The following is a 22,815-nucleotide window of genomic DNA, read 5'->3' on the forward strand; positions in this document are numbered from 1 at the left end:
CAGAACTGTCGGTGAAAATTATTCTTGGAGCTAGGTTTAATTGAGCTGCATTTTAAAGAGGTGCAATTTCACAATTTGTGTATATTTTCTAAGTTCACTATTTTGTCATGTGTTGAGAAAAACACAGATTTTAAAATTACATGGTCTAATATTTACATTTAGCATAACTGCAACATTATTTTTTCTTTTTTTTTTTTAAAGACTCGAAAGGACTTGAAATTCAAAGTTTCAGACTTGTGACTTGACTCGGACTTTTACACCAGTGACTTGAGACTCGACTCTGACTTGCCTGACATTACTTGAGACTTGAGGATAAAGACTTGAGACTTACTTGAGACTTGCAAAACAATGACTTGGTCCCACCTCTGACTAATACTAAGTTTTAAAAGATACTTTTTCATTTGATTCAATTTTATGTGATGGATTATGCAGAAAAAATAGACTTTGGCTGATACCTGAATACGTTATAAAGCAATAGTACTTTATAATGTATTCAGGTTGCATATGTTTTTTAAAAGTAACTAAGTAATAAAGTAACTAATTACTTTTGAAAATTAGTAATCAGTAAAGTAAAGTGATTTCTTTTTTTGGAGAAGTAATTAGTAACTTAATTAATTAAGTAATTAATTAAAAATACAGTTAATCCAGTTCCTTCGCAATGGCCCATCCATACGAGCTGTCATAAGAGTTTGCTCTATAGCCCAGCACAGTCTGTGCAGTAGTATACAGGAGATGGGCTGTTGCGCAACGACACATCCACAGAGCCATAGACGCATTGTGACGCCATGTGTTTTCATTACTGGACATGTTTCAGCTGTGAAGCAAAAGTAAGCCCTTCTTTTCATTTTCAGTCGAGGTCTATGGAGGTCATACAGCGCGGTGACGCCCCCAAGTGGACATCAGCAGCATTACAGCATCAGTCCAAGATAAAAATAGTTCAGTTTCGCTTTCCAATCGTCAGAAATGATACCGAAGATTTCCTCCTCCCATGAAACCAGCGGCCGCTGTCGTCAAGCTGCGGTTTGGTCTCACAGGTGGAAGTTAACGCAGGCAGAGCTCGGACACGATGGAGACGGAAATACTGAGAATGATCTGCGCCGGCCAAGGAGCAGTCAACACGGAGGATTTAGTGTATAATCTATTTTCCGGAGATCCCACGAAGGTGTCGGAGATCATTTCTAACCGAGAGAAATTTGCTCGGTGTTGTCCAAACGGACAGCCGAAGGTGGTGGCCAGGACCCGCCTGAGACTTTGCAGAGCCAAAGACTGCCCGGGGACGTGCAGGGGTCTGCACCTGTGTAAAAACTTCCTCTTCAGCGGATTCTGTCAGTTCACTCAGCTCAGGTAAACATGCTGGACTTAAAGTAAATAAACAGCTTATTGTCTGAGTCTTCGAAGTTAAACGGATGCTGGCTCTACCCAGCTGTACATCAAACCTATTATTGGGCGAATCCTGCTAAAACATTTTTCCCAAAACGCTGAACTTGACTTTCATATAATTCTGTCCATGAGTTATCGCGTCGTCTTTTGACTTGCAAACGGACTTTCTACCAGAAAGATAACCCATGACGTACATGACAGCTTTTTCGTTGTTGTCATTATTGTTTTGGGGTTTTTTCTTTTCTTTTACTGAGTACTTACCGTCATGACTCAGCTGTGTGGATTCTGTTACAACAGGAGGGGCTGCAGCTTCTCCCATGAGCTGACGTCTGAGCATAACCAAAGACTTCTGAGGCAGCATGAGCTGGAGAGCCTGAGCCGAGAGGAGCTGTGCACCCTGCTGCTGCAGAGTGACCACACAGTTCTTCCTGATGTAAGTCTAACAACACACAGCATGAACCGGACGAGTCAGTCTAGTTTGCATTCCTACGACACAATGCCACACCCGCTGTTTCCACTAACATGTTACTTTTGTTTTTAAATGAATTGAAAGTGTTTTTCTTTAAAAATGGTTGTTTTTTTTTTTGAAAAATATAGCTATTGAGAAAAAATGTAAAATAATTACACCATTGACGTCTCTGCCTTTCTAAACGGAGGGACAGCAACTGTGTGTGTAAATGTAAGCGTGTAAAAACTGCAGATAGTCATATTAACAGTATTTTGTCTCTATCCGCCATTGTAGAGATTGATCTAATGTAAACGATGGCTGTATCCCAATTCAGGGTCTGCAGCCTTAAAGGCCGCATTTCAAGGCCGATTACGTCACCGCGATGCGACGAAGGCTGTCCCAATTCAAAGGCTGCTCGAAATGCGGCCCTGAAATGCGTCCTTCATTTCCCTGAATTTTAAGGCTGTGGCGGTGTAGACTTCGTGGTCCAATTATCCCAGAATGCATAGCGCGGCGGTGGGTGTGGATAATTTTGCAAAAAAAAAAAAAACGGCGGGTGAAGGGCGCCTGAAGAGTAAACTTTAAGTAAGTAATGAATATTATGTCACTTATTTATGTGCAAATGTTTAATAACGAAGAACATTAAAACACTAGAAAGTGCATTTTCTGAAGAAACTGCAGTGTGAATGCTTGAATCTGAATGTATGCACTGAAATGAATCAATTACTGAATTTAAGTTAAAAATCTTGAATAAGATAAAAAAAAAACCCCGAATTTAACCTGAAAACAAAGGTGCTGAACTGCTAAAAGCTGAAGGTTACACAGAAGAAGGAGTTGGAAAAAAAACTGAAAATGTTTTAAATGTAAATTAGAAAAACCTAAGAAATGAGAAAAGAACATTTAGAGTCAGAAAACATCTGAAAGAATATTAAAAGGTCATATTCTTTGAATCACTGAATGACTCAAATGTGATCCCTCCACTTTGATCCACACAGTTTAAAAAGTTTAAATGCCTGAGCTTTGAAAGATACGGTGTTGGAAAGAGAACAATAATGGCGACAATTTGAGGGTAAAATGATGGCTGTAACACTGTGGACACAGCAGCAGTTGAAAGAGAAGTGCTTAAGATGAATCTTGGTACAGTGGCAGGCAGAGCTCGTTAAGCAGGCAGGTGTGAGCCTGGTTGCTATAGTGACCGCACCCAATGGCTCCATACACACGTACACAGACATGCGCCTCACTTTTGCTGCTTAAAATGAACAGAAAAGTCAGGCCGAAACAAATCGTTCCCAAATGAAAAGTAAAAGTCGTATTGACGAAATTCTTTCACCGTGAGCGACAGCAATGTCTAGTCTACCTAATTCTCAGTTTTCATGCCTGTGGAGCTTATTATATGGACGTGGTGACAGTGTAAAGACACCATGCTCTTCTGATTTTCAAACGAACCTTCTGAGCAAGTTTAACATTAGAGTCTATGGAAGAGTTGGAGGGAGGAGGCTGTGCATTGGTGACATTTATGAAAGAACCATAACACCTAGGACAATAGTAAACACATTGGATGAAAGAGGACAGCCATGGCTACATTTTGAGGGTAAAATCATACCTGTAGAGCAAACGCTGCGGACACAGCAGCAGTTTTAAAAAAGATTTTAAGATAAATTTTTTTGCTCCTCTCACTCTAGCAGTTGAGCTGTCTCACTCTAGCCCCAACATTCCGTCCCATACACACCCATTATAAACTCTGAAACGGGTGAAAAAACATCATGAAACTTAAACTGGAACTGAAGAAAAAGTATAATAGATATTGAAAAGATAAATGCAAGTTGAATAGTTGAATGTCTTGTCTTCGTTTTAAAGTTTGAATGGAGGCTCTATGTGAATGTATGTGGAAGTAGTAAGAGTTTAAAGAGGAGGAAGTTGAATGGGAATTTGAAGGGTCTCTCCATTGAAATACATTATAAATTTTTGTTAAATAAAGTTGAATAAAATTAAAAATATAAATGTTAAAAATGAGAAAAGTAGAAGCATTCATGTCCAAAAGAATAGGAATCTAACGGTGTTTGAATGGTTTTTCTAAGTTGAGCGGTTTTGAAGGAGTGAGATGCCAAAAAACGTACGGAATATATAATAATAACTAGAAAGTGCATTTTCTGAAGAAACTGCAGTGTGAATGCTTGAATCTGAATGTATGCACTGAAATGAATTAATTACTGAATTTTGAGTTAAAAATCTTGAATGAGATAAAAAAAAAACGAATTTAACCTGAAAACAAAAGTGCTGAACTGCTAAACGCTGAAGGTTACACAGAAGAAGAAGTTGGAAAAAAGCTGAAAATGTTTTAATTGTAAATTAGAAAAACCTAAGAAATGAGAAAAGAACATTTAGAGTCAGAAAACATCTGAAAGAATATTAAAAGGTCATATTCTTTGAATCACTGAATGACTAAAATGTGATCCCTCCACTTGGATCCACACAGTTTAAAAAGTTTACATCTCTGAGCTTTGAAAGACAAGATGTTGGAAAGAGAACAACGATGGCGACGTTTTGAGGGTAAAATGATGGCTGTAACACTGTGGAGATAGCAGCAGTTGAAAGAGAAGTGTTTAAGATGAATCTTGGCAGAGGGAGAGAGAGAGCTCGTTAAGCAGGCAGGTGTGAGCCTGGTTGCTATAGTGACCGCACCCAAGGGCTCCATACACACGTACACAGACATGCACCTCACTTTTGCTGCTTAAAATGAACAGAAAAGTCAGGCCGAAACAAATCGCTCCCAAATGAAAAGTAAAAGTCGTATTGACAAAATTCTTTCACCGTGAGCGACAGCAATGTTTAGTCTACCTAATTCTCAGTTTTCATGCCTGTGGAGCTTATTATATGGACGTGGTGACAGTGTAAAGACACCATGCTCTTCTGATTTTCAAACGAACCTTCTGAGCCATTTTAACATTAGAGTCTATGGAAGAGTTGGAGGGAGGAGGCTGTGCATTGGTGACATTTATGAAAGAACCATAACACCTAGGACAATAGTAAACACATTGGATGAAAGAGGACAGCCATGGCTACGTTTTGAGGGTAAAATCATACCTGTAGAGCAAACGCTGCGGACACAGCAGCAGTTTTAAAAAAGATTTTAAGATTAATTTTTTTGCTCCTCTCACTCTAGCAGTTGAGCTGCCTCACTCTAGCCCCAACATTCCGTCCCATACACACCCATTATAAACTCTGAAACGGGTGAAAAAACATCATGAAACTTAAACTGGAACTGAAGAAAAAGTATAATAGATATTGAAAAGATAAATACAAGTTGAATAGTTGAATGTCTTGTCTTCGTTTTAAAGTTTGAATGGTGGCTCTATGTCAATGTATGTGGAAGTAGTAAGAGTTTAAAAATGAGTAAGTTGAATGAGGATTTGAAGGGTCTCCCCATTGAAATACATTATAAATTTTTGTTGAATAAAGTTGAATAAAATTAAAAATATAAATGTTAAAAATGAGAAAAGTAGAAGCATTCATGTCCAAAAGAATAGGAATCTAACGGTGTTTGAATGGTTTTTCTAAGTTGAGCGGTTTTGAAGGAGTGAGATGCCAAAAAACGTACGGAATATATAATAATAATAATAATAATAATAATAATAAAGATTCGAATAACAATACTGTGAATGCTTTTCAAGCATTCACACTAATAATAATAACTAGAAAGTGCATTTTCTGAAGAAACTGCAGTGTGAATGCTTGAATCTGAATGTATGCACTGAAATGAATTAATTGCTGAATTTTGAGTTAAAAATATTGAATGAGATAAAAAAAAACAAAAAAAAAAACGAATTTAACCTGAAAACAAAGGTGCTGAACTGCTAAAAGCTGAAGGTTATACAGAAGAAGGAGTTGGAAAAAAACTGAAAATGTTTTAAATGTAAATTAGAAAACCCTAAGAAATGAGAAAAGAACATTTAGAGTCAGAAAACATCTGAATGAATATTAAAAGGTCATATTCTTTGAATCACTGAATGACTAAAATGTGATCCCTCCACTTGGACCCACACAGTTTAAAAAGTTTAAATGCCTGAGCTTTGAAAGATACGGTGTTGGAAAGAGAACAATAATGGCGACAATTTGAGGGTAAAATGATGGCTGTAACACTGTGGACACAGCAGCAGTTGAAAGAGAAGTGCTTAAGATGAATCTTGGTACAGTGGCAGGCAGAGCTCGTTAAGCAGGCAGGTGTGAGCCTGGTTGCTATAGTGACCGCACCCAATGGCTCCATACACACGTACACAGACATGCGCCTCACTTTTGCTGCTTAAAATGAACAGAAAAGTCAGGCCCAAACAAATCGTTCCCAAATGAAAAGTATAGGTCGTATTGACAAAATTCTTTCACCGTGAGTGACAGCAATGTCTAGTCTACTGAATTCTCAGTTTTCATGCCTGTGGAGTTTATTATATGGACGTGGTGACAGTGGAAAGACACCATGCTCTTCTGATTTTCAAACGAACCTTCTGAGCCATTTTAACATTAGAGTCTATGGAAGAGTTGGAGGGAGGAGGCTGTGCATTGGTGACATTTACGAAAGAACCATAACACCTAGGACAATAGTAAACACATTGGATGAAAGAGGACAGCGATGGCTACGTTTTGAGGGTAAAATCATACCTGTAGAGCAAACGCTGCAGACACAGCAGCAGTTTTAAAAAAGATTTTAAGATTAATTTTTTTGCTCCTCTCACTCTAGCAGTTGAGCTGCCTCACTCTAGCCCCAACATTCCGTCCCATACACACCCATTATAAACTCTGAAACGGGTGAAAAAACATCATGAAACTTAAACTGGAACTGAAGAAAAAGTATAATAGATATTGAAAAGATAAATACAAGTTGAATAGTTGAATGTCTTGTCTTCGTTTTAAAGTTTGAATGGTGGCTCTATGTCAATGTATGTGGAAGTAGTAAGAGTTTAAAAATGAGTAAGTTGAATGAGAATTTGAAGGGTCTCCCCATTGAAATACATGGGAAATTTTTGTTGAATAAAGTTGAATAAAATTAAAAATATAAATGTTAAAAATGAGAAAAGTAGAAGCAGTCATGTCCAAAAGAATAGGAATCTAATGGTGTTTGAATGGTTTTTCTAAGTTGAACGGTTTTGAAGGAGTAGGAGTACAAAAAACGTACGGAATAGATAAAATATAATAATAACTAGAAAGTGCATTTTCTGAAGAAACTGCAGTGTGAATGCTTGAATCTGAATGTATGGACTGAAATGAATTAATTGCTGAATTTTGAGTTAAAAATTTTGAATGAGATTTAAAAAAAAAAAAAAACAACCTGAATTTAACCTGAAAACAACAGTGCTGAACTGCTAAAAGCTGAAGGTTACACAGAAGAAGAAGTTGGAAAAAAGCTGAAAATGTTTTAATTGTAAATTAGAAAAACCTAAGAAATGAGAAAAGAACATTTAGAGTCAGAAAACATCTGAAAGAATATTAAAAGGTCATATTCTTTGAATCACTGAATGACTAAAATGTGATCCCTCCACTTGGACCCACACAGTTTAAAAAGTTTACATCTCTGAGCTTTGAAAGACAAGATGTTGGAAAAAGAACAACGATGGCGACGTTTTGAGGGTAAAATGATGGCTTTAACACTGTGGACACAGCAGCAGTTGAAAGAGAAGTGTTTAAGATGAATTTTGGCAGAGTGGCAGGCAGAGCTCGTTAAGCAGGCAGGTGTGAGCCTGGTTGCTATAGTGACCGCACCCAATGGCTCCATACACACGCACACAGACATGCACCTCACTTTTGCTGCTTAAAATGAACAGAAAAGTCAGGCCGAAACAAATCGTTCCCAAATGAAAAGTAAAAGTCGTATTGACAAAATTCTTTCACCGTGAGCGACAGCAATGTCTAGTCTACTGAATTCTCAGTTTTCATGTCTGTGGAGTTTATTATATGGACGTGGTGACAGTGTAAAGACACCATGCTCTTCTGATTTTCAAACGAACCTTCTGAGCCATTTTAACATTAGAGTCTATGGAAGAGTTGGAGGGAGGAGGCTGTGCATTGGTGACATTTATGAAAGAACCATAACACCTAGTACAATAGTAAACACATTGGATGAAAGAGGACAGCCATGGCTACATTTTGAGGGTAAAATCATACCTGTAGAGCAAACGCTGTGGACACAGCAGCAGTTTTAAAAAAGATTTTAAGATTAATTTTTTTGCTCCTCTCACTCTAGCAGTTGAGCTGCCTCACTCTAGCCCCAACATTCCGTCCCATACACACCCATTATAAACTTTGAAACGGGTGAAAAAACATCATGAAACTTAAACTGGAACTGAAGAAAAAGTATAATAGATATTGAAAAGATAAATACAAGTTGAATAGTTGAATGTCTTGTCTTCGTTTTAAAGTTTGAATGGTGGCTCTATGTCAATGTATGTGGAAGTAGTAAGAGTTTAAAAATGAGTAAGTTGAATGAGAATTTGAAGGGTCTCCCCATTGAAATACATGGGAAATTTTTGTTGAATAAAGTTGAATAAAATTAAAAATATAAATGTTAGAAATGAGAAAAATAGAAGCAGTCATGTCCAAAAGAATAGGAATCTAACGGTGTTTGAATGGTTTTTCTAAGTTGAACGGTTTTGAAGGAGTTAGATGCCAAAAAACGTACGGAATATATAATAATAATAAAGATTCGAATAACAATACTGTGAATGCTTTTCAAGCATTCACACTAATAATAAAGATTCGAATAACAATACTGTGAATGCTTTTCAAGCATTCACACTAATAATAATAAAGATTCGAATAACAATACTGTGAATGCTTTTCAAGCATTCACACTAATTACTGTTGGTCACATGTCGGCAAAGTTATGTGACATTAGTGACGTTTGTGCTAACTTGGTTTTAAAGCCTTTACTTTAAAATATACGCCGTTCAATAGCTGAGCTTAATCTTACGGAGAATGATCAAAGCTTATGTAGAAACAAACAAATGAACAAAAGATTTTCTCCTTCATTTCTGTCAAACAAAGCTGTATGACACGTTTCCAGCTGTTAGTATCATGGTTGCTAGGCAACCTGGGCAGCGCAACGGAGGCTAGACCGTCCCATTTCACAAGCCTCGCACTTCCGGCCTTAGCGGTCTTTGAGTACGCGGCCCTTGAGGATCGTTGAGGCTGCGTACTTTAAGGCTGCAGACACTGAATTGGGATACAGCCATTAACGTGGCGCACGGCGTGACGTGACAAAAGGCACATACGTTTGACGTTGCGTGACGAATTTCGTTTTCTTGTAAGACGAAGGGGAGGGGCTAGCAAAAAAAAAGTTTGGGAACCACTGTGTTAAATGAAAGTTCTTTAAATGCCTGCATTTTGTTTAATGCCCAGCAGGGGGAGATTCAAATGGTTGCATCTCTCCTTGAATTTACCTGTTTTTTAGAAGTTTATGACAAAATGACCTAAACTGATTCAAATCAAGCTTATGCTCTCAGTCTTTCCTGTCTTACTTATTTATACAGCTTACATGTACAGTGCCTTTTTAAAGTCAAAACAAAACAAACAACAACAAATCAAACAGGAATGTCAGACAGTTCTATCTATCGTTTATGTAGAATATATGATTATAATCCAGGTTTGATTTACAGTCTGTGATTATAACCTTCACTTTTCATCTTTTCCTCTCTCCATATCTCCAGATATGCCACGACTACAACAACGGTGTTGGACTGTTTGGCAGGTGTCAGGATGGTGATGGTTGCAAGAGGCTCCACATCTGTGAGACCTACATCAGCCGTGAATGCAGCTGCTGGAAGAACCACGATTTTAATGCTCCACAGCCATTCAGAGCTTTGCAAGCTAGAGGCGTACCTGACACACTCTTTCAATCCTTGAAGGCTACTTATGCAAATAAACAAGCTTTGAAGGTGGCTCGAGTCAGTGACCATGGTCAACAAAGTCAGAGAGGCAGAGGTGGCCATCAGCTCAGCAGAGGTTGGAGAGATACTTGGGGCAACAGTGGCTTTAGGGGGAACAGAGGAAGCCACAGCAGCCGCCCGGTGCAGGATCAGGCCTGTTCACTTAGTGACATTGCTGCAAACATTGACGCCTTTGACCTGTACTCCAGCGATGGACTGAATGAAAGCGACGATGAAAACTCTCCCACTAGTGACATCTCTGCCGCCACTAGCGACAACGATGCGAGCAGCGAAAATGATGTAAGCCAAAACCGGACATGGCGTCCAAAAAAAGCTGCTGTGCCTTTTAGAGGGAGAGGCGGCAACAGGGGCAACCATCGGCTTTTTCAAAATACTCGTTCCTTAAGTGACATTCGTGCTGCTGTCAGTGATGTAGCTGCTAGAGGCGGCGGATGGCAGAACAATAGACAGAGCCCTGTCAGAGGTAAACAACGGCTGAAAATACTTCTGTGGGGAGATGAACTAAAACTGCTGTCTGAATGAAGCCTGTGAAATATCTCCTGTTTCTTTCAGATAAAACAGGGATCTGCATGTACTTTATCAAAGGTCACTGCAAACATCAAGGTGAGAAAGTCATGGTTAGTAAGTGTTTTAGGTTTTAATGTAGTTCTTTCTTGACTTTGACCAGCTGTCTTTCTTCTTTCTTCTTAGATCGATGTTTTAAAGCTCATGACAAGATGCCGTACCGATGGCAGGTCCAAGAGGGACACCAGTGGACTGATTTGCCCGATAATGAGACAATTGAGAGAGACTACTGTGACCCCAGTAACTCATACAGGTACTTACATTTATTCTGCAACTCAGACATCTCAATTTTAGATAAAAGGTTTGGGCGTTTCCAGATTTTTTGAAGGTAAAATGCTTCAGAAAGCTTTGGTTTTAGGAAGCGCTGGCTCTCTGTGATGTTAGTATGTAACAAACTGGATTGCAAGTTAATCTGATCGTTGTGTCATCAGCGTTATTGTGTTCAGATTTGTCACACAGCTATGATGGACTTGCTCCACACGTGCAATGATGTGATTTACTGAGTGTCCTTGAAGGTGTAATAATCTAGAGGCTGTTAAGCCTGTCGATCATATCAAACACCTGTGACAGAGAGTCTGTAGGAGAACATGCTTGTGGTTGGCTGAGAGTGTATGTATGGGGGTGGGAGTTATGGAGCGTGTGTGTGTGTGTGTGTGTGTGTGGGGGGGGGAAAATGTAGCACAAGTTCAAGAGGAGACAGAGGGATTGTTTTTGTTCTTCAGGGAGCGCTCTCTTTGTTTTGGCGTTGTCTACAGCCCACAGCCGACTGTGTTACTGTTCCTAATGAACAGCTGGTACACGGAATCCTGACCGTCTCTGTCTCCTGTTGGAGGGACGCTACAATACGGCGGTTTCAGGCGCAACGCTTTGGATAAATATTAAAATAAAATATTTGATTCTTTGCTGAATTTGTAAGTTTGCTCACTTAAAGTGAAATGAACACAATTTTATGGTAGTTTTATGTTAGTTACTTATTTTGATGGAAGCAGATAGAATATCAACATATCACAGAAAAGTTCTTTGACCTGCATGTCGCTGAGTGAAATAAGGATTTGATCTCTGACATGCAGACAGAACTCTGTCTCCCCCAGTGTCACGGGAAGCTGTGTGGAGTGTGGTGGTTGCGGTTTGGTGACCAGGTTTTTATGTTTTTATGTTCAGTGTTAAGCACATTGAGTTGACATGAATTTCCAACAAATTACCATTATCATTACTCCTGATCTCAACTGCGTTTAAAGCAGAATAGATAGAAATCTTGCTGCAACCTTAAGGTCCACCTGCTCAAGTGAACATCTTCATGATTGAGAGAAGGCTTGGGAGAAAGTGTTGTGGTCAGTCAGTCGATCTCTTTGGCCACCATGTTTGGCAGAAGAGAAATGCTGAATATGAGCTAAAGAACACTTTTACCACAGTCAAGCGCTGTTTTCTGCTAAGCGTTCAGAATGAGTTCCCCAGAATGAGGTTCTAATGGACAGTAGGTTTGAGAATCAGGATCCAGTTCTTGTAGAGAACCAGTTCCCTGTTGTCCAAATCAGCTGATTTCAGTTTGTTGGAGGAGGAAAATAGTGGCACAGTCTATAGCCTGGATATGGACTGTCCTTTTATTCTTATTGCACAAAAAAACAGACAAGAGTGTGATGGTAAAGTGGAAACTGCATCTAGGACAGAAACAGCTGCACTATGGTGGTAACACAACTTTGGCTCTTTGCACAGAGAGCATGCTAATACTAAGCCAGCCAAGAACCCAAAGTAATGTTAAAGCCGCAGCCCATCAGCCAGAGCCTGAACTTCAACAAGTAACAAACTGATGAGCAGTCAGGCTGCAGACTCTCTTTCTACCTGTTCATGTTTCTAAAGTAGAATCACCATGGCGATCGCTCTTTGTGCTGGTTTTCATCTTTGCTCTGTGTTGGCAGCTTTTTGTTGACACCTAAATACTATGACTAGGATCATATGTGTGCCCTTGTGTCGTCATGATTTGTGTTGGTGTGCTGGACTGTAGCCTAAGGTTTGTACTATTATACTATTAACTGGTTATTATGACAGTGTGTTTTAGTATTTTAGGTAATGTAAAGAGTAATGTAACAAGTAGTTACAGTATGTACTGCATTATTTTAAAAAAAGGGTTTTGTGTAATTTGTGTAATACATTTTTACATTTTTCAGTAATGACCACAAAACACAAGAAGGATGGGAAATCCCTCCAACATGCACAAACATTTGACCACACAGCATGTAATTAACTTCCATGAATGTAATGTCTTTGCTATGCTGCTTAGAGATGGTGGCGACTCAAAGCAGAGCCAGTGAAAGCCATGAAGAATTGATAATTGATATCAATCATTTAATCGGAATCGCTAAATTCTTATCAATTCCCATCCTAAATGGACAGGGCCATGCACCGTACAATCTTGAAGAGAACTTCCCTCCCGCAGCGTGACCACTGAGTGGACAGATTTTCCAGCATGGCAGTGACCCAAAACATACCAAGTCAACAAAGAAGTGGCTAAAGAAGAGCAAAGGTCATGGAGTGGCCCAGACAGTCTCCAGACCTGTCCTATAGAAAATCTGTGGAGGGAGCTGAAGCTTTGAGTTGTTCAGTGGAACCCAAGAACCTGAAGGGTTTAAAGCAGGGGTGCCCAATCCCGGTCCTCGAGAGCTACCGTCCTGCAGCTTTTAGATGCATCCTTGTTCCCACACACCCGAATCAAATGAATGGCTTGTTATCAGGCCTTTGCCAAACATGATGGCATGCTGAAGAGGTAATCAAACCATTTGATTCAGCTGTGTTGGAGTAGGGATGCATCTAAAAGCTGCAGGATAGTAGCTCTTGAGGACTGGGATTGGGCAGCCCTGGTTTAAAGAGTTTCTGTAAAAAGGAGTGGTCTAAGATCCCTCGCTGATGTGTGCAAACCTGATGACCAACTACAAGAAATGTCTTAATGCTGTGTTTTCAAATGACACACACGCAGTACACAGCTAGCAGTGGATTCATTTTGTTTTAATTGTGTGTCTGCAGTAGCACCAGCCCAGCCGTGCACTTTGACACGATGACCTGCGGACTGAAGCAGGTACGTCGGCTCTCGACAGAAAACTCGGTGACTGAGCCGACCTTCATCCACACCACCGAGTGGCTTTGGTACTGGCAGGATGAGTTTGGGAGGTGGAACATGTTTGCATCCGCTGTGAGTAACGACATTATTGTTATCGTATTTTAAATTTTTATGTTGTTAAGAAAAAGACAATATTAGGACATAACTCTAACAGACCGCTGTACAAACATATAAAATGTGTAACTGACTGTTTACTAAAAAGGTTGTTTGCACTCTTTGATAAACAGTGAAGACAGTCGTCTTTGCGTCACCCATTAGTTTGTCGATTGCATTTCAAAGCCTCATTTTCACCGTTGTTGTGTTTTTGTTTTACTTTTTAAAACTGAACACGACCACATTTGGAGAACAGAGCTACATTAATTTTGTCAAGAAACTTTAAACAAGACTCCAAATGCATGCTAGTTTTGTGGACATGCAAATAAAAAACTCTGACACATTTAACATATCAGCAAGAGTTTGTTGCTAAATCCAAAAGCTCATACTGTCACATTTATTACGTAAGAGCATTTGCTGTTTTTCATTCTCTGCTGAAGGGAGCGAGTAAGTGATGGGTTCTGTTTGTTCGTCTGTTTGCTAGCAGCCCAGTGTCCACAGCTTCAACTTTTTGTGTGATGGTAGAGCGGTATAACACACTTTATTTTGTCAATACGATGCACAACATCACAATGACAACAAAACAGACTGACATCATCTTGTAGTATAAACATCATTACTCACTTAAATTTTAGTATAGCTCTGTTGTTTTATAGAAACTGTATTAACCTCCTAGGACCTGGCGTCCACATATGTGGACATCACATTTTGGGTTAGTTAGATCAAAATACTCAATTTTGCTCTACAAGGGCCTGAGATCCACTTACGAGGACATTATACTGCTTCTGTTCTATCGAAATTTTAAATGAATATCCTCATATGTGGCTCTTATTTTTCTTAGAAACAAAAATTAGGTAAAAACAAAAAAATCTGGTAATTCTTTGTTTTTACATTTATCAGGACCCAATCAGCCCAAATATCAAAGAGAAAATAAAAATGCTGCTGTGGAAGAGTTCAGGTCTTAGAAGGTTAAAGTAAATAATTTTCCACTACCATTTAAGTTTGACGTTGCAGCCATTCAGAGCTTACACTTTCTGATCTTTTTAATTCAATTCAATTTTATTTATATAGTCCAAATCACACAAAAAGTCGCCTCAAGGCGCTTCATAGATACAGAGAAAAACCCAACAATCATATGACCCCCTATGACCAAGCACTTTGGCGACAGTGGGAAGGAAAAACTCCCTTTTAACAGGAAGAAACCTCCGGCAGAACCAGGCTCAGGGAGGGGCGGCCATCTGCTGCGACCGGTTGGGGTGAGAGAAGGAAGACAGGATAAAGACACGCTGTGGAAGAGAGACAGAGATTAATAACAGATATGATTCAATGCAGAGAGGTCTGTTAACACATAGTGAGTGAGAAAGGTGACTGGAAAGGAAAAACTCAATGCATCATGGGAATCCCCCGGCAGCCTACGTCTATTGCAGCATAACTAAGGGAAGATTCAGGGTCACCTGGTCCAGCCCTAACTATATGCTTTAGCAAAAAGGAAAGTTTGAAGCCTAATCTTGAAAGTAGAGATAGTGTCTGTCTCCTGAATCCAAACTGGAAGCTGGTTCCACAGAAGAGGGGCCTGAAAACTGAAGGCTCTCCCTCCCATTCTACTTTTAAATACTCTAGGAACAACAAGTAGGCCTGCAGAGCGAGAGCGAAGTGCTCTAATAGGGTGATATGGTACTACAAGGTCATTAAGATAAGATGGGCCTGATTATTTAAGACCTTGTATGTGAGGAGCAGGATTTTGAATTCAATTCTGGATTTAACAGGAAGCCAATGAAGGGAAGCCAAAACAGGAGAAATCTGCTCTCTCTTTCTAGTCCCTGTCAGGACTCTTGCTGTAGCATTTTGGATTAGCTGAAGGCTTTTCAGCGAGTTTTTTGGACATCCTGATAATAATGAATTACAGTAGTCTGTTTGTTAAACATCGTTTAACAAACCAAAGGTTAAAGTCTTTGCCATGAGTAACTCCACGTCTTAGGAGGGGTGTACGGGTGAAGTAGTTCCTGACTGATATGTTTGTGAAACAGTGAACAAACATGGAAAAATAGCTGCAGCAGGTCAGAGTTTTATATCCGGCGTGCCTCAGCATGAAGAGCAGGTGGAGCTGATCTGTGCCACTGTACATCTGTCTCAGTCACATTATCAATGGCACCTACTGCTGCAGTTAATACTACATGTAAACTGCAATAAATGATGCACACAAAGGAGAAAGAAGTGAAGCTGGCAGAGATTTACTCTTAAACTAAATTAAGATCATGATATTTCTCAGCAGTTTGAGTTACACTGGCTGTGGCCCAGCGTGCTTTTTTAGTTTTTTTTATTTTGGCCTTCTTTATATCCTGATTTATTTGTTTCATGGTTAATGTTTTACTTGCTCTATTCTCTTATTTACAGCTCATCTCCTAATCTTTTTCTTTTACCTACCAAATGTATTCCTCTCATATCTCATCTCATATTCTGAATTGTTGAGATTTTTAATACTAAAATAAGCAGTCACTTACCTTTGATTTATAGGAAAGAGGAAGAATTACATGCTACCAACCAAATGAATGCACCATGCTTTGCTTTTCTTCCATTTTCATATAAAATGTCTGCAACCTAAGATCAAATTTCAAAAATCTTAAGGCTCCAGCTGTGGTCGTTAACACATATACCTAACATGCAAAAGATCCCTAGTTTGATACCAAAACACAAATCTGGTGTCAGGGGTTCAAAAGTTCAAAGCCATGCCACATGAGCGCCACATAAATGAGCTCGGTGAGGAAGGACGTCCAGCATGACGACTCTGCCAAACCAAATGTTACTGTTTTCATAATTGTGGCTATGCTAACTTGGGAATTTCTACCTTGAGACCTTTATAATATTACAAGCTCTTTAGACAATATTATTTTGCTTCCCAACGATTTATTGTTCATATGGCAATTCCTGTTTGTTATGCGTTTAAAGACCTGCTCGCCTTTCTTACTTTGCAGATTGGTGGACATGAAGCAGCAGACATCAACAGCACAAAGCTGGAGAAGTTGTTCCTGGGCAATAATAAAGACGTTGTGGAGTTTACTGCTGGTTCACACTCGTATTCACTCAGTTTCGACGGTAAACAAAGAATATGGAAACTGTATCTGATCGCTGATTTCTGTGTTTTAAAAGTGGTGTCATAATCATTGCACAAGTTTAAACTTTTATTTATGTTTTTTTTCTTACCCGTCAGACATGATGCAGACAAACAACCTTAATGGCACGAAGACGCTCGTGTGCAGACGGCCACGGTTTGTCTCTGCTGTAGACGTCCGAACAAAGAAAGTCAGGTACGTCATCCCAAGAGCAGCTTATTCTCTGCGGTGTTCTTACATCTGAGAAGTTCATTCTAATTGGGGAGGAGAATTCATGTTCTTGTTCGGTTTACTCTTCTCATTGAGACAATCAAAGCTCTAGATATGGTTTTATATACTTTCCTTTTCCTGTATCTAGACCTTACCACAGTATTACCTTGGAGATCTACAAAGACTTTATTTGGAACAATCTCAGGCCAAAAATCACTAGTTGATGAGATCTTTGAGCACTCAAGTGGCACTGCATTAAAAATAGGAATGTTGAGCATCTCTCTCTCGCAACTGGTCTCAGTTCACAGACATTTGTGGACTGTTGTTAGAAAAGGGGATGCTACACATGAACGTTTTTGTTATGATGGTGCAGTTTTTCCAGTTTAAACATTCCACATGTTCTCTGTGCTCTAATGTGAAACAAATCATTGCAATCCAAAAATTGCAGCCTCAGACATAAATCTGAATTGTTAAGTTTTTGTTGGTAGTTTTATTGATGAATTTGCAATAATAATAATAATAATAATCTTTTTAAAAATCCAGTAAAAAATCGTACTATTGTTATTACGGCTTTTAATGGGGAAAATGACGATTTTAATTTTAATTAATTTCAGTACTGATATAACTATAAATGTGTTTTGGGGTTTTAAAACGAACAATAATGAAAGCTTTCCTTATCATTTCTGTTTGCAGAAGGCCTGTGGTTCAAAATGTTGGCCCAGTACCGGACAACTGGGACAAGACACAGATCCCTGAAACAGGATATTCGGTACTGTGAAAACCAACAAATGTAAAAAATATAATTTTCCTCTGTTGGTTTAGCTCACAGTCATTTCTAAATGTAAACATCATTGAGTAATTGTAATCTATTATTTCTTATTGTTTGCAGTGTAATTTTTAACAAAATGGGATAATTAGTACCAGATAGCTGAGGTTGTTTTTCACATGTTTGCAGATTTTAGGAGTCAACTTTCTTTAGTACGGCTGCTGAAAACTCGATGCCTCAGTTTATTCTGATATAAGATTTTGTATTTTTAATTTTCAAAAAAAAGACAGTCAATGATTTCAGTATTGCTAGATATCTGCTGTTTCTTTTTTCATTTCATTGTTCTGTTTTTTTACATCAGCACAGCCTGATTCAGCCAGCAAAGATGCTATGTTAGCTAAATGGAACATAATAAAGTATTCAGCAAAAAAACCAAATATTTCCTTCAGCAAGTGTTGAAAAAAAGTGTTGTTTAGAAGCCAAAGTAAAAAAAAAAGTTAATAATTCTTTCTGTTTCTGTGTTTGATGATGGTGTTTTAAAATTGTGATTACAGCTTGTTTTTGTTCAATGTTATTGTGACTGAACATTTTCTATGTTTCTCTGTTTTCTTACAGCAAATCTCCCTCCAGAGCAGCTCAAGAGAATTTAAGGAGGTTGAAGCTCTTTTCTGTAAAACCATGAGAGGCTTTGATATCATCAACATTGAGAGAATTCAGAACCAAAGTCTTTGGGCGGCCTTTCAGTTGTACGTACCGACATCCAGTTAATATCCATGCATCAGCCGCTTGTTAAATTTGGCTGACAGCTTGTGTCTACGATAGATTCTAACCAGGTTATTGTATCTGTGCAAGTAGCCACCCCTGTCTGATAAAGTAACAGCATAATTTACGAAACTCATGTTGTATTAAAGTAGACTTTAAACTATTAATGGAGAAAATCAACCCAATAGGAAAATATTTAAAGAAGTCATAAACGTACTAAGAAGATCTTTTTTCATGCATTTCAATAAACTGACCACTTTTTCAGTTTTTTGCCCCCTGCTGCCCCCTGAATATAGAGATTTAAGCTGCCCACAGTGGTGTTGCTTTTCAGAGCCACAGGCTTGGTCCATCTTTTATTCAATGTCTACTATTAGCATGCACACTTTCTGACCTTTTCTCTACTTTTTCTTTATATCCTTGCCTGGATCTAGACCGTTACCCAGTGTTACCTTGGAGATCTACAAAGACTTCCCAAAATTTCATGGCTTGTTTTCTTCCAGATATAATGTGACCTATGGGGATATTATATGTAGTAAAATATACTGTGGAGGAGAACACAACCATGAGAACAAAGGGAGACTCAGACCACAAAGACACAGACTAAGACATGTGAACTTGACACAGTGACGGGAACATGGAGACGTGACTGACTGGGGAGACGGGACAGGGTCATAAAAGATGATGACTAAAGATTACATAACCTAATGACGAACACAGAAGCAATGTGAAACAATAATATATTGAAAGGAGTGAATACAGAGCTAGAACATAAACTGCGTCTCAACATCCAAAAGAACAAATCATGAGCTCACAGAAAACTCAAAGCATAAAAAAACTTAAAACACAGGCTCAAAGACACAAGACCATGATTCACACTCTTACAGCTTGCTTTAATTTGTTTCCTGTCTCCTTTTTCAAGGCAGAAGAATCAGATGAGGACCAAAAACCGAGGGAGAGATGTGCCTGAACTAAGGCTTTTTCATGGCATCGACTCCAAATCTGTAAACACCATCTGCCACAACAACTTCGACTGCAGAACTCATGGAATGGCTTATGGCAAAGGTGAGTGGAAGAAATGTTCGTGCTGAAATAGTTATTGGTTATTCAGCACATGTTCAGCATAGATTTAAAAAGCAAAGACTCCAGCCACGCTCATCTTTGTGACACCGTGAGTCCTGTGGAGTTATTCTTATGGAAAACATTGATTTTTTCACCGTGTAATCACCTCTGCATGTTTACCAGTTTCCTTCCCCACAAATACATTTTTTCACAATTGTACCTTTTGGTGTCTAAACACAGGCAGTTACTTTGCCCGCGATGCCAAATACTCCCACGACTTCACCGGTGACGCTGACGTCCGAGCCATGTTCATCTCACGGGTGCTGGTGGGAGACTACACCAAAGGGTCCTCCGATTATTGCCAACCTCCTTCAAAAGACGGAGGGGGCATAAACCTCTATGACAGCTGTGTTGACGATGTAATGGACCCCACCATATTTGTGGTGTTTGAGAAGCACCAGATCTACCCCGAGTACCTGATACAGTACAATTAGACAGTGTACTGGTGAAAGAAACCAGCTACCCTATCAGCTTACCAACCCAGCACAGTTTCTTTCATGTGCTGATAGTGAGACAAATGTAACTTTGAGTACTCAGAGTAGAAAAGAGATATGAGAACCACATGTTTACCATTAAGCATTTAGCAATGTTGGTAAAAATGTGTGAATTGTCCTGGGAAATACTTGGTAAAACTAGCTTCCCAGTCAGTTGCTATTTTAGGTTTAATTAGGTTTAATGATGAAAATGCTGAATAAGCAACTTTCTTTTGTTTGTTTCGATGCTCAATCTTTTTCAACTCGACCAAATGCAAAGTGATTTTTAAAAGAAGACAAATTTCCACAAATCACAAACATTTCCAGTCAGTCTGTCTTCATGTTGCACATGAAGACATATGTGCATCTTTTATGTGCAAAAGATGCACATAAAACCAGGCTGGCACAATCCCATTTGCTGAGGTGTTTTTTATAGAAATGACACTAACTTTTATACAAAATGTAATAATGACATTTTGTATCGCTAATGATCTTAGCATATATCTGTATGTATCTCCTTAATGGTGGGCCAATCTAAAGAAAAGTTTTTTAATAACATTGCAGTTATTAACATCTATTTTAAGCCATGTCTTTAAGTTTTCATATTTATCACCCTGACAATGCGATGATGTCTCCATTTGTTGTTGTTGTGACATTCAACATACGCGAAGGAATTTAGTTATACTCAACATAAATACAGAATGAAGAATTCGACAAAGCATACAGGCTTAGCAAAAACCGCCCATAGGACAGGTTTATGCGAGTAATATAGATATGCTGCAGCGTGCTAACCATATCAGAAGAAAAGCCTGAGTGCTTTCCTCGTGATTATCTCGGGAAGTTTTATACGTCATCCACGTTTAGTGGTTATCATGCGAAAGCGTCGTACCTAAAACATATCAAATAATAAAAAGGGATAACGTTGGAGGCGTTTAGAGCCTCAGATTCTCGTAAGGATTTGTCCAAGACACGACGGACTGCGTGTTGGTGCCTGATGATAGCTTTGCTGTTTTAGATGACCTTTGCAATGTCAGCAGCAAGCAGGGACCAACGTCTGGGAACACGTATAGAAACAAACAGCAGCAGTGTGCGATACTCACTGTGCTCGGAAAAGCTTGAGAAGAAGGAAAGCGAAAAACATGGACCTTCTAGTCCAGCGGTCCCCAACCTTTTTTGCGCCACGGACCGGTTTAATGTCAGACAATATTTTCACGGACCGGTGTTCCGGGAATCCATCCTACCTGACAAACCATCCTACCTGTTGTTTGTACACATGCGCACAACACGAAATTAAGTGGCGAACCGTCCTACCTTTGTGAATATGAGCGAGAAGAATACTCCGATGGGCAAAGTTAAGTGGCAAACCGTCATGCCTACTTAAATTTGTGCTGGAATTAGGAAGTAGGATGGTTTGTCAGAACACCGGCTTTTGAGGTGTCGCGGATAAATACAAGAGAATAAAATGATACGACCAAGACAAATATAATAATAAACGTGACTTCACTGTGTAATTGTGTAACTTTATTAGCAGCGTCCTCCTGAAATGCGCCAACAACACTTGACAGTAACATCCTCCTCTCTGCCCCTTAATGCTCTCTGGTCGCTATGGTAACGCGTAAATATTTATTTCAAAATAAGACACACAAGACCCAGGGAAACAGAGTTAACGATAAAAACCATGAAAAACATAAATTTCACAACCGAGCCTCAACTCTCGCGGCCCCGTACCCAGCGACTCATGTGCCAGTACCGGTCCATGGCCCGGGGGTTGGGGACCGCTGCTCTAGTGCAGCACAAAGGTGATGCTGTGGTGGTTGTTAAACGTTCACTTCGCCCTGTTGTGCACAGTGCACCTCGTTCCATTTGCCAGTCTTTCTAGTTCATAGTCTGACTGTAAATGCAGAAAACAGTTGATAAAAAAAATTAATTTCTGTTTGAAGATGATTTAAATGTTACATTGTGTGTATTTCCTTTCTCTTTAGCTCTTTTGCAGTCATAGCCCACTTGGTCAGTAGTACTTGGATTAGCTGTTATATATTTATAATGATTAGAAACAGATATAACAAAATACAAATACCCCATGCTACTAGTTTTGCTTTTTGTTATTGTTCTTGACACTGTATGAGAGGGTACTTACAGCCAGGCAGGCTGTGCATGAGGAAACCCTGAAAGGGCCATAGAAGGGCATCAACCCAGCAGCAGGATCGCTATCTGTTGCTTTATGCAGAAAGTAATAGAAAGATCACTGCCAAAGCCTTACAGAATGGCATATTTATGTGCATGTTCCCGATGAAACTGTTAGGAACAGACTCCATGAGCATAGCTTGAGGTCCTGATGCCTTAAACAGCAGTCATGAGAGCTGCTGACTAACACGTGGAAGTCTGCGTTACCTTCCAAGGATATGCCTCCAAAGGCTCACCCTCTCCCAAAAAAGTCATACAGGATGTTTCAGGCTTCATAAAGTTTGCCGATGGCGCCTCCAGATTCTTTACATGTGCTCACTGTAAACCTGTTCTACTATTAAAGCTATTATTCTTCTGAAATGTTCTATCAAAACAGATTTTTGTGTGTGTGCATGTTGGCAATCATTCAAATAAATAATTATTTAAGAGTTATCGAGACTGTTCACGGGTGTGGTTCTTGATTATGGCCCACTGTGGTTTACGTGGCCTAAATTATGGTCTGCATCAGGACATATGATGATCTGCACTTCCTTTTGGAGTCACAGTCGCAGGATAAAAAACTGCAAAACAAAAAAACCCTCTTTATTTGTTAAAGAGCAAAAAGATGAAGGCGAACAAGCTTCAGCAATAAGCTGTGGGTTTACAAACCTTCTTTTGCCC

General features: G+C 39.3%; 1 protein-coding gene across 1 annotated transcript; it reads left to right on the forward strand.

Annotated features, from left to right (window-relative positions):
* Positions 1 to 953: 953 nt before the first annotated feature.
* LOC146555908 (protein mono-ADP-ribosyltransferase PARP12-like) lies at positions 954 to 22,578 on the forward strand. The gene is made up of 12 exons (XM_085251703.1): positions 954 to 1,344; positions 1,678 to 1,813; positions 9,523 to 10,225; positions 10,315 to 10,365; positions 10,453 to 10,579; positions 13,345 to 13,510; positions 16,504 to 16,624; positions 16,740 to 16,836; positions 17,545 to 17,620; positions 18,233 to 18,363; positions 19,299 to 19,441; positions 19,679 to 22,578. Exons 1-12 carry the CDS (start codon positions 1,067 to 1,069, stop codon positions 19,930 to 19,932), a joined length of 2,283 nt encoding a protein of 760 aa, XP_085107829.1. The 5' UTR covers positions 954 to 1,066; the 3' UTR covers positions 19,933 to 22,578.
* The last annotated feature ends 237 nt before the right edge of the window (positions 22,579 to 22,815 follow it).

This window comes from Mchenga conophoros, linkage group LG17 (assembly GCF_057382185.1).
Source record: "Mchenga conophoros isolate Kocher_MC1m ecotype Shallow Benthic linkage group LG17, M_conophoros_male_GT1.1, whole genome shotgun sequence".
NCBI classification, from domain to species: Eukaryota; Metazoa; Chordata; class Actinopteri; order Cichliformes; family Cichlidae; genus Mchenga; species Mchenga conophoros.

Excerpts from the sequence above, each read along its gene's own strand:
- LOC146555908 (XM_085251703.1), top strand. The coding sequence starts at position 1,067 with ATGGAGACGGAAATACTGAGAATGATCTGCGCCGGCCAAGGAGCAGTC. Across the intron at positions 1,345-1,677 it reads TGTCAGTTCACTCAGCTCAG|GAGGGGCTGCAGCTTCTCCC; the intron begins GTAAACATGCTG and ends CTGTTACAACAG. Across the intron at positions 16,837-17,544 it reads GTCCGAACAAAGAAAGTCAG|AAGGCCTGTGGTTCAAAATG; the intron begins GTACGTCATCCC and ends TTCTGTTTGCAG.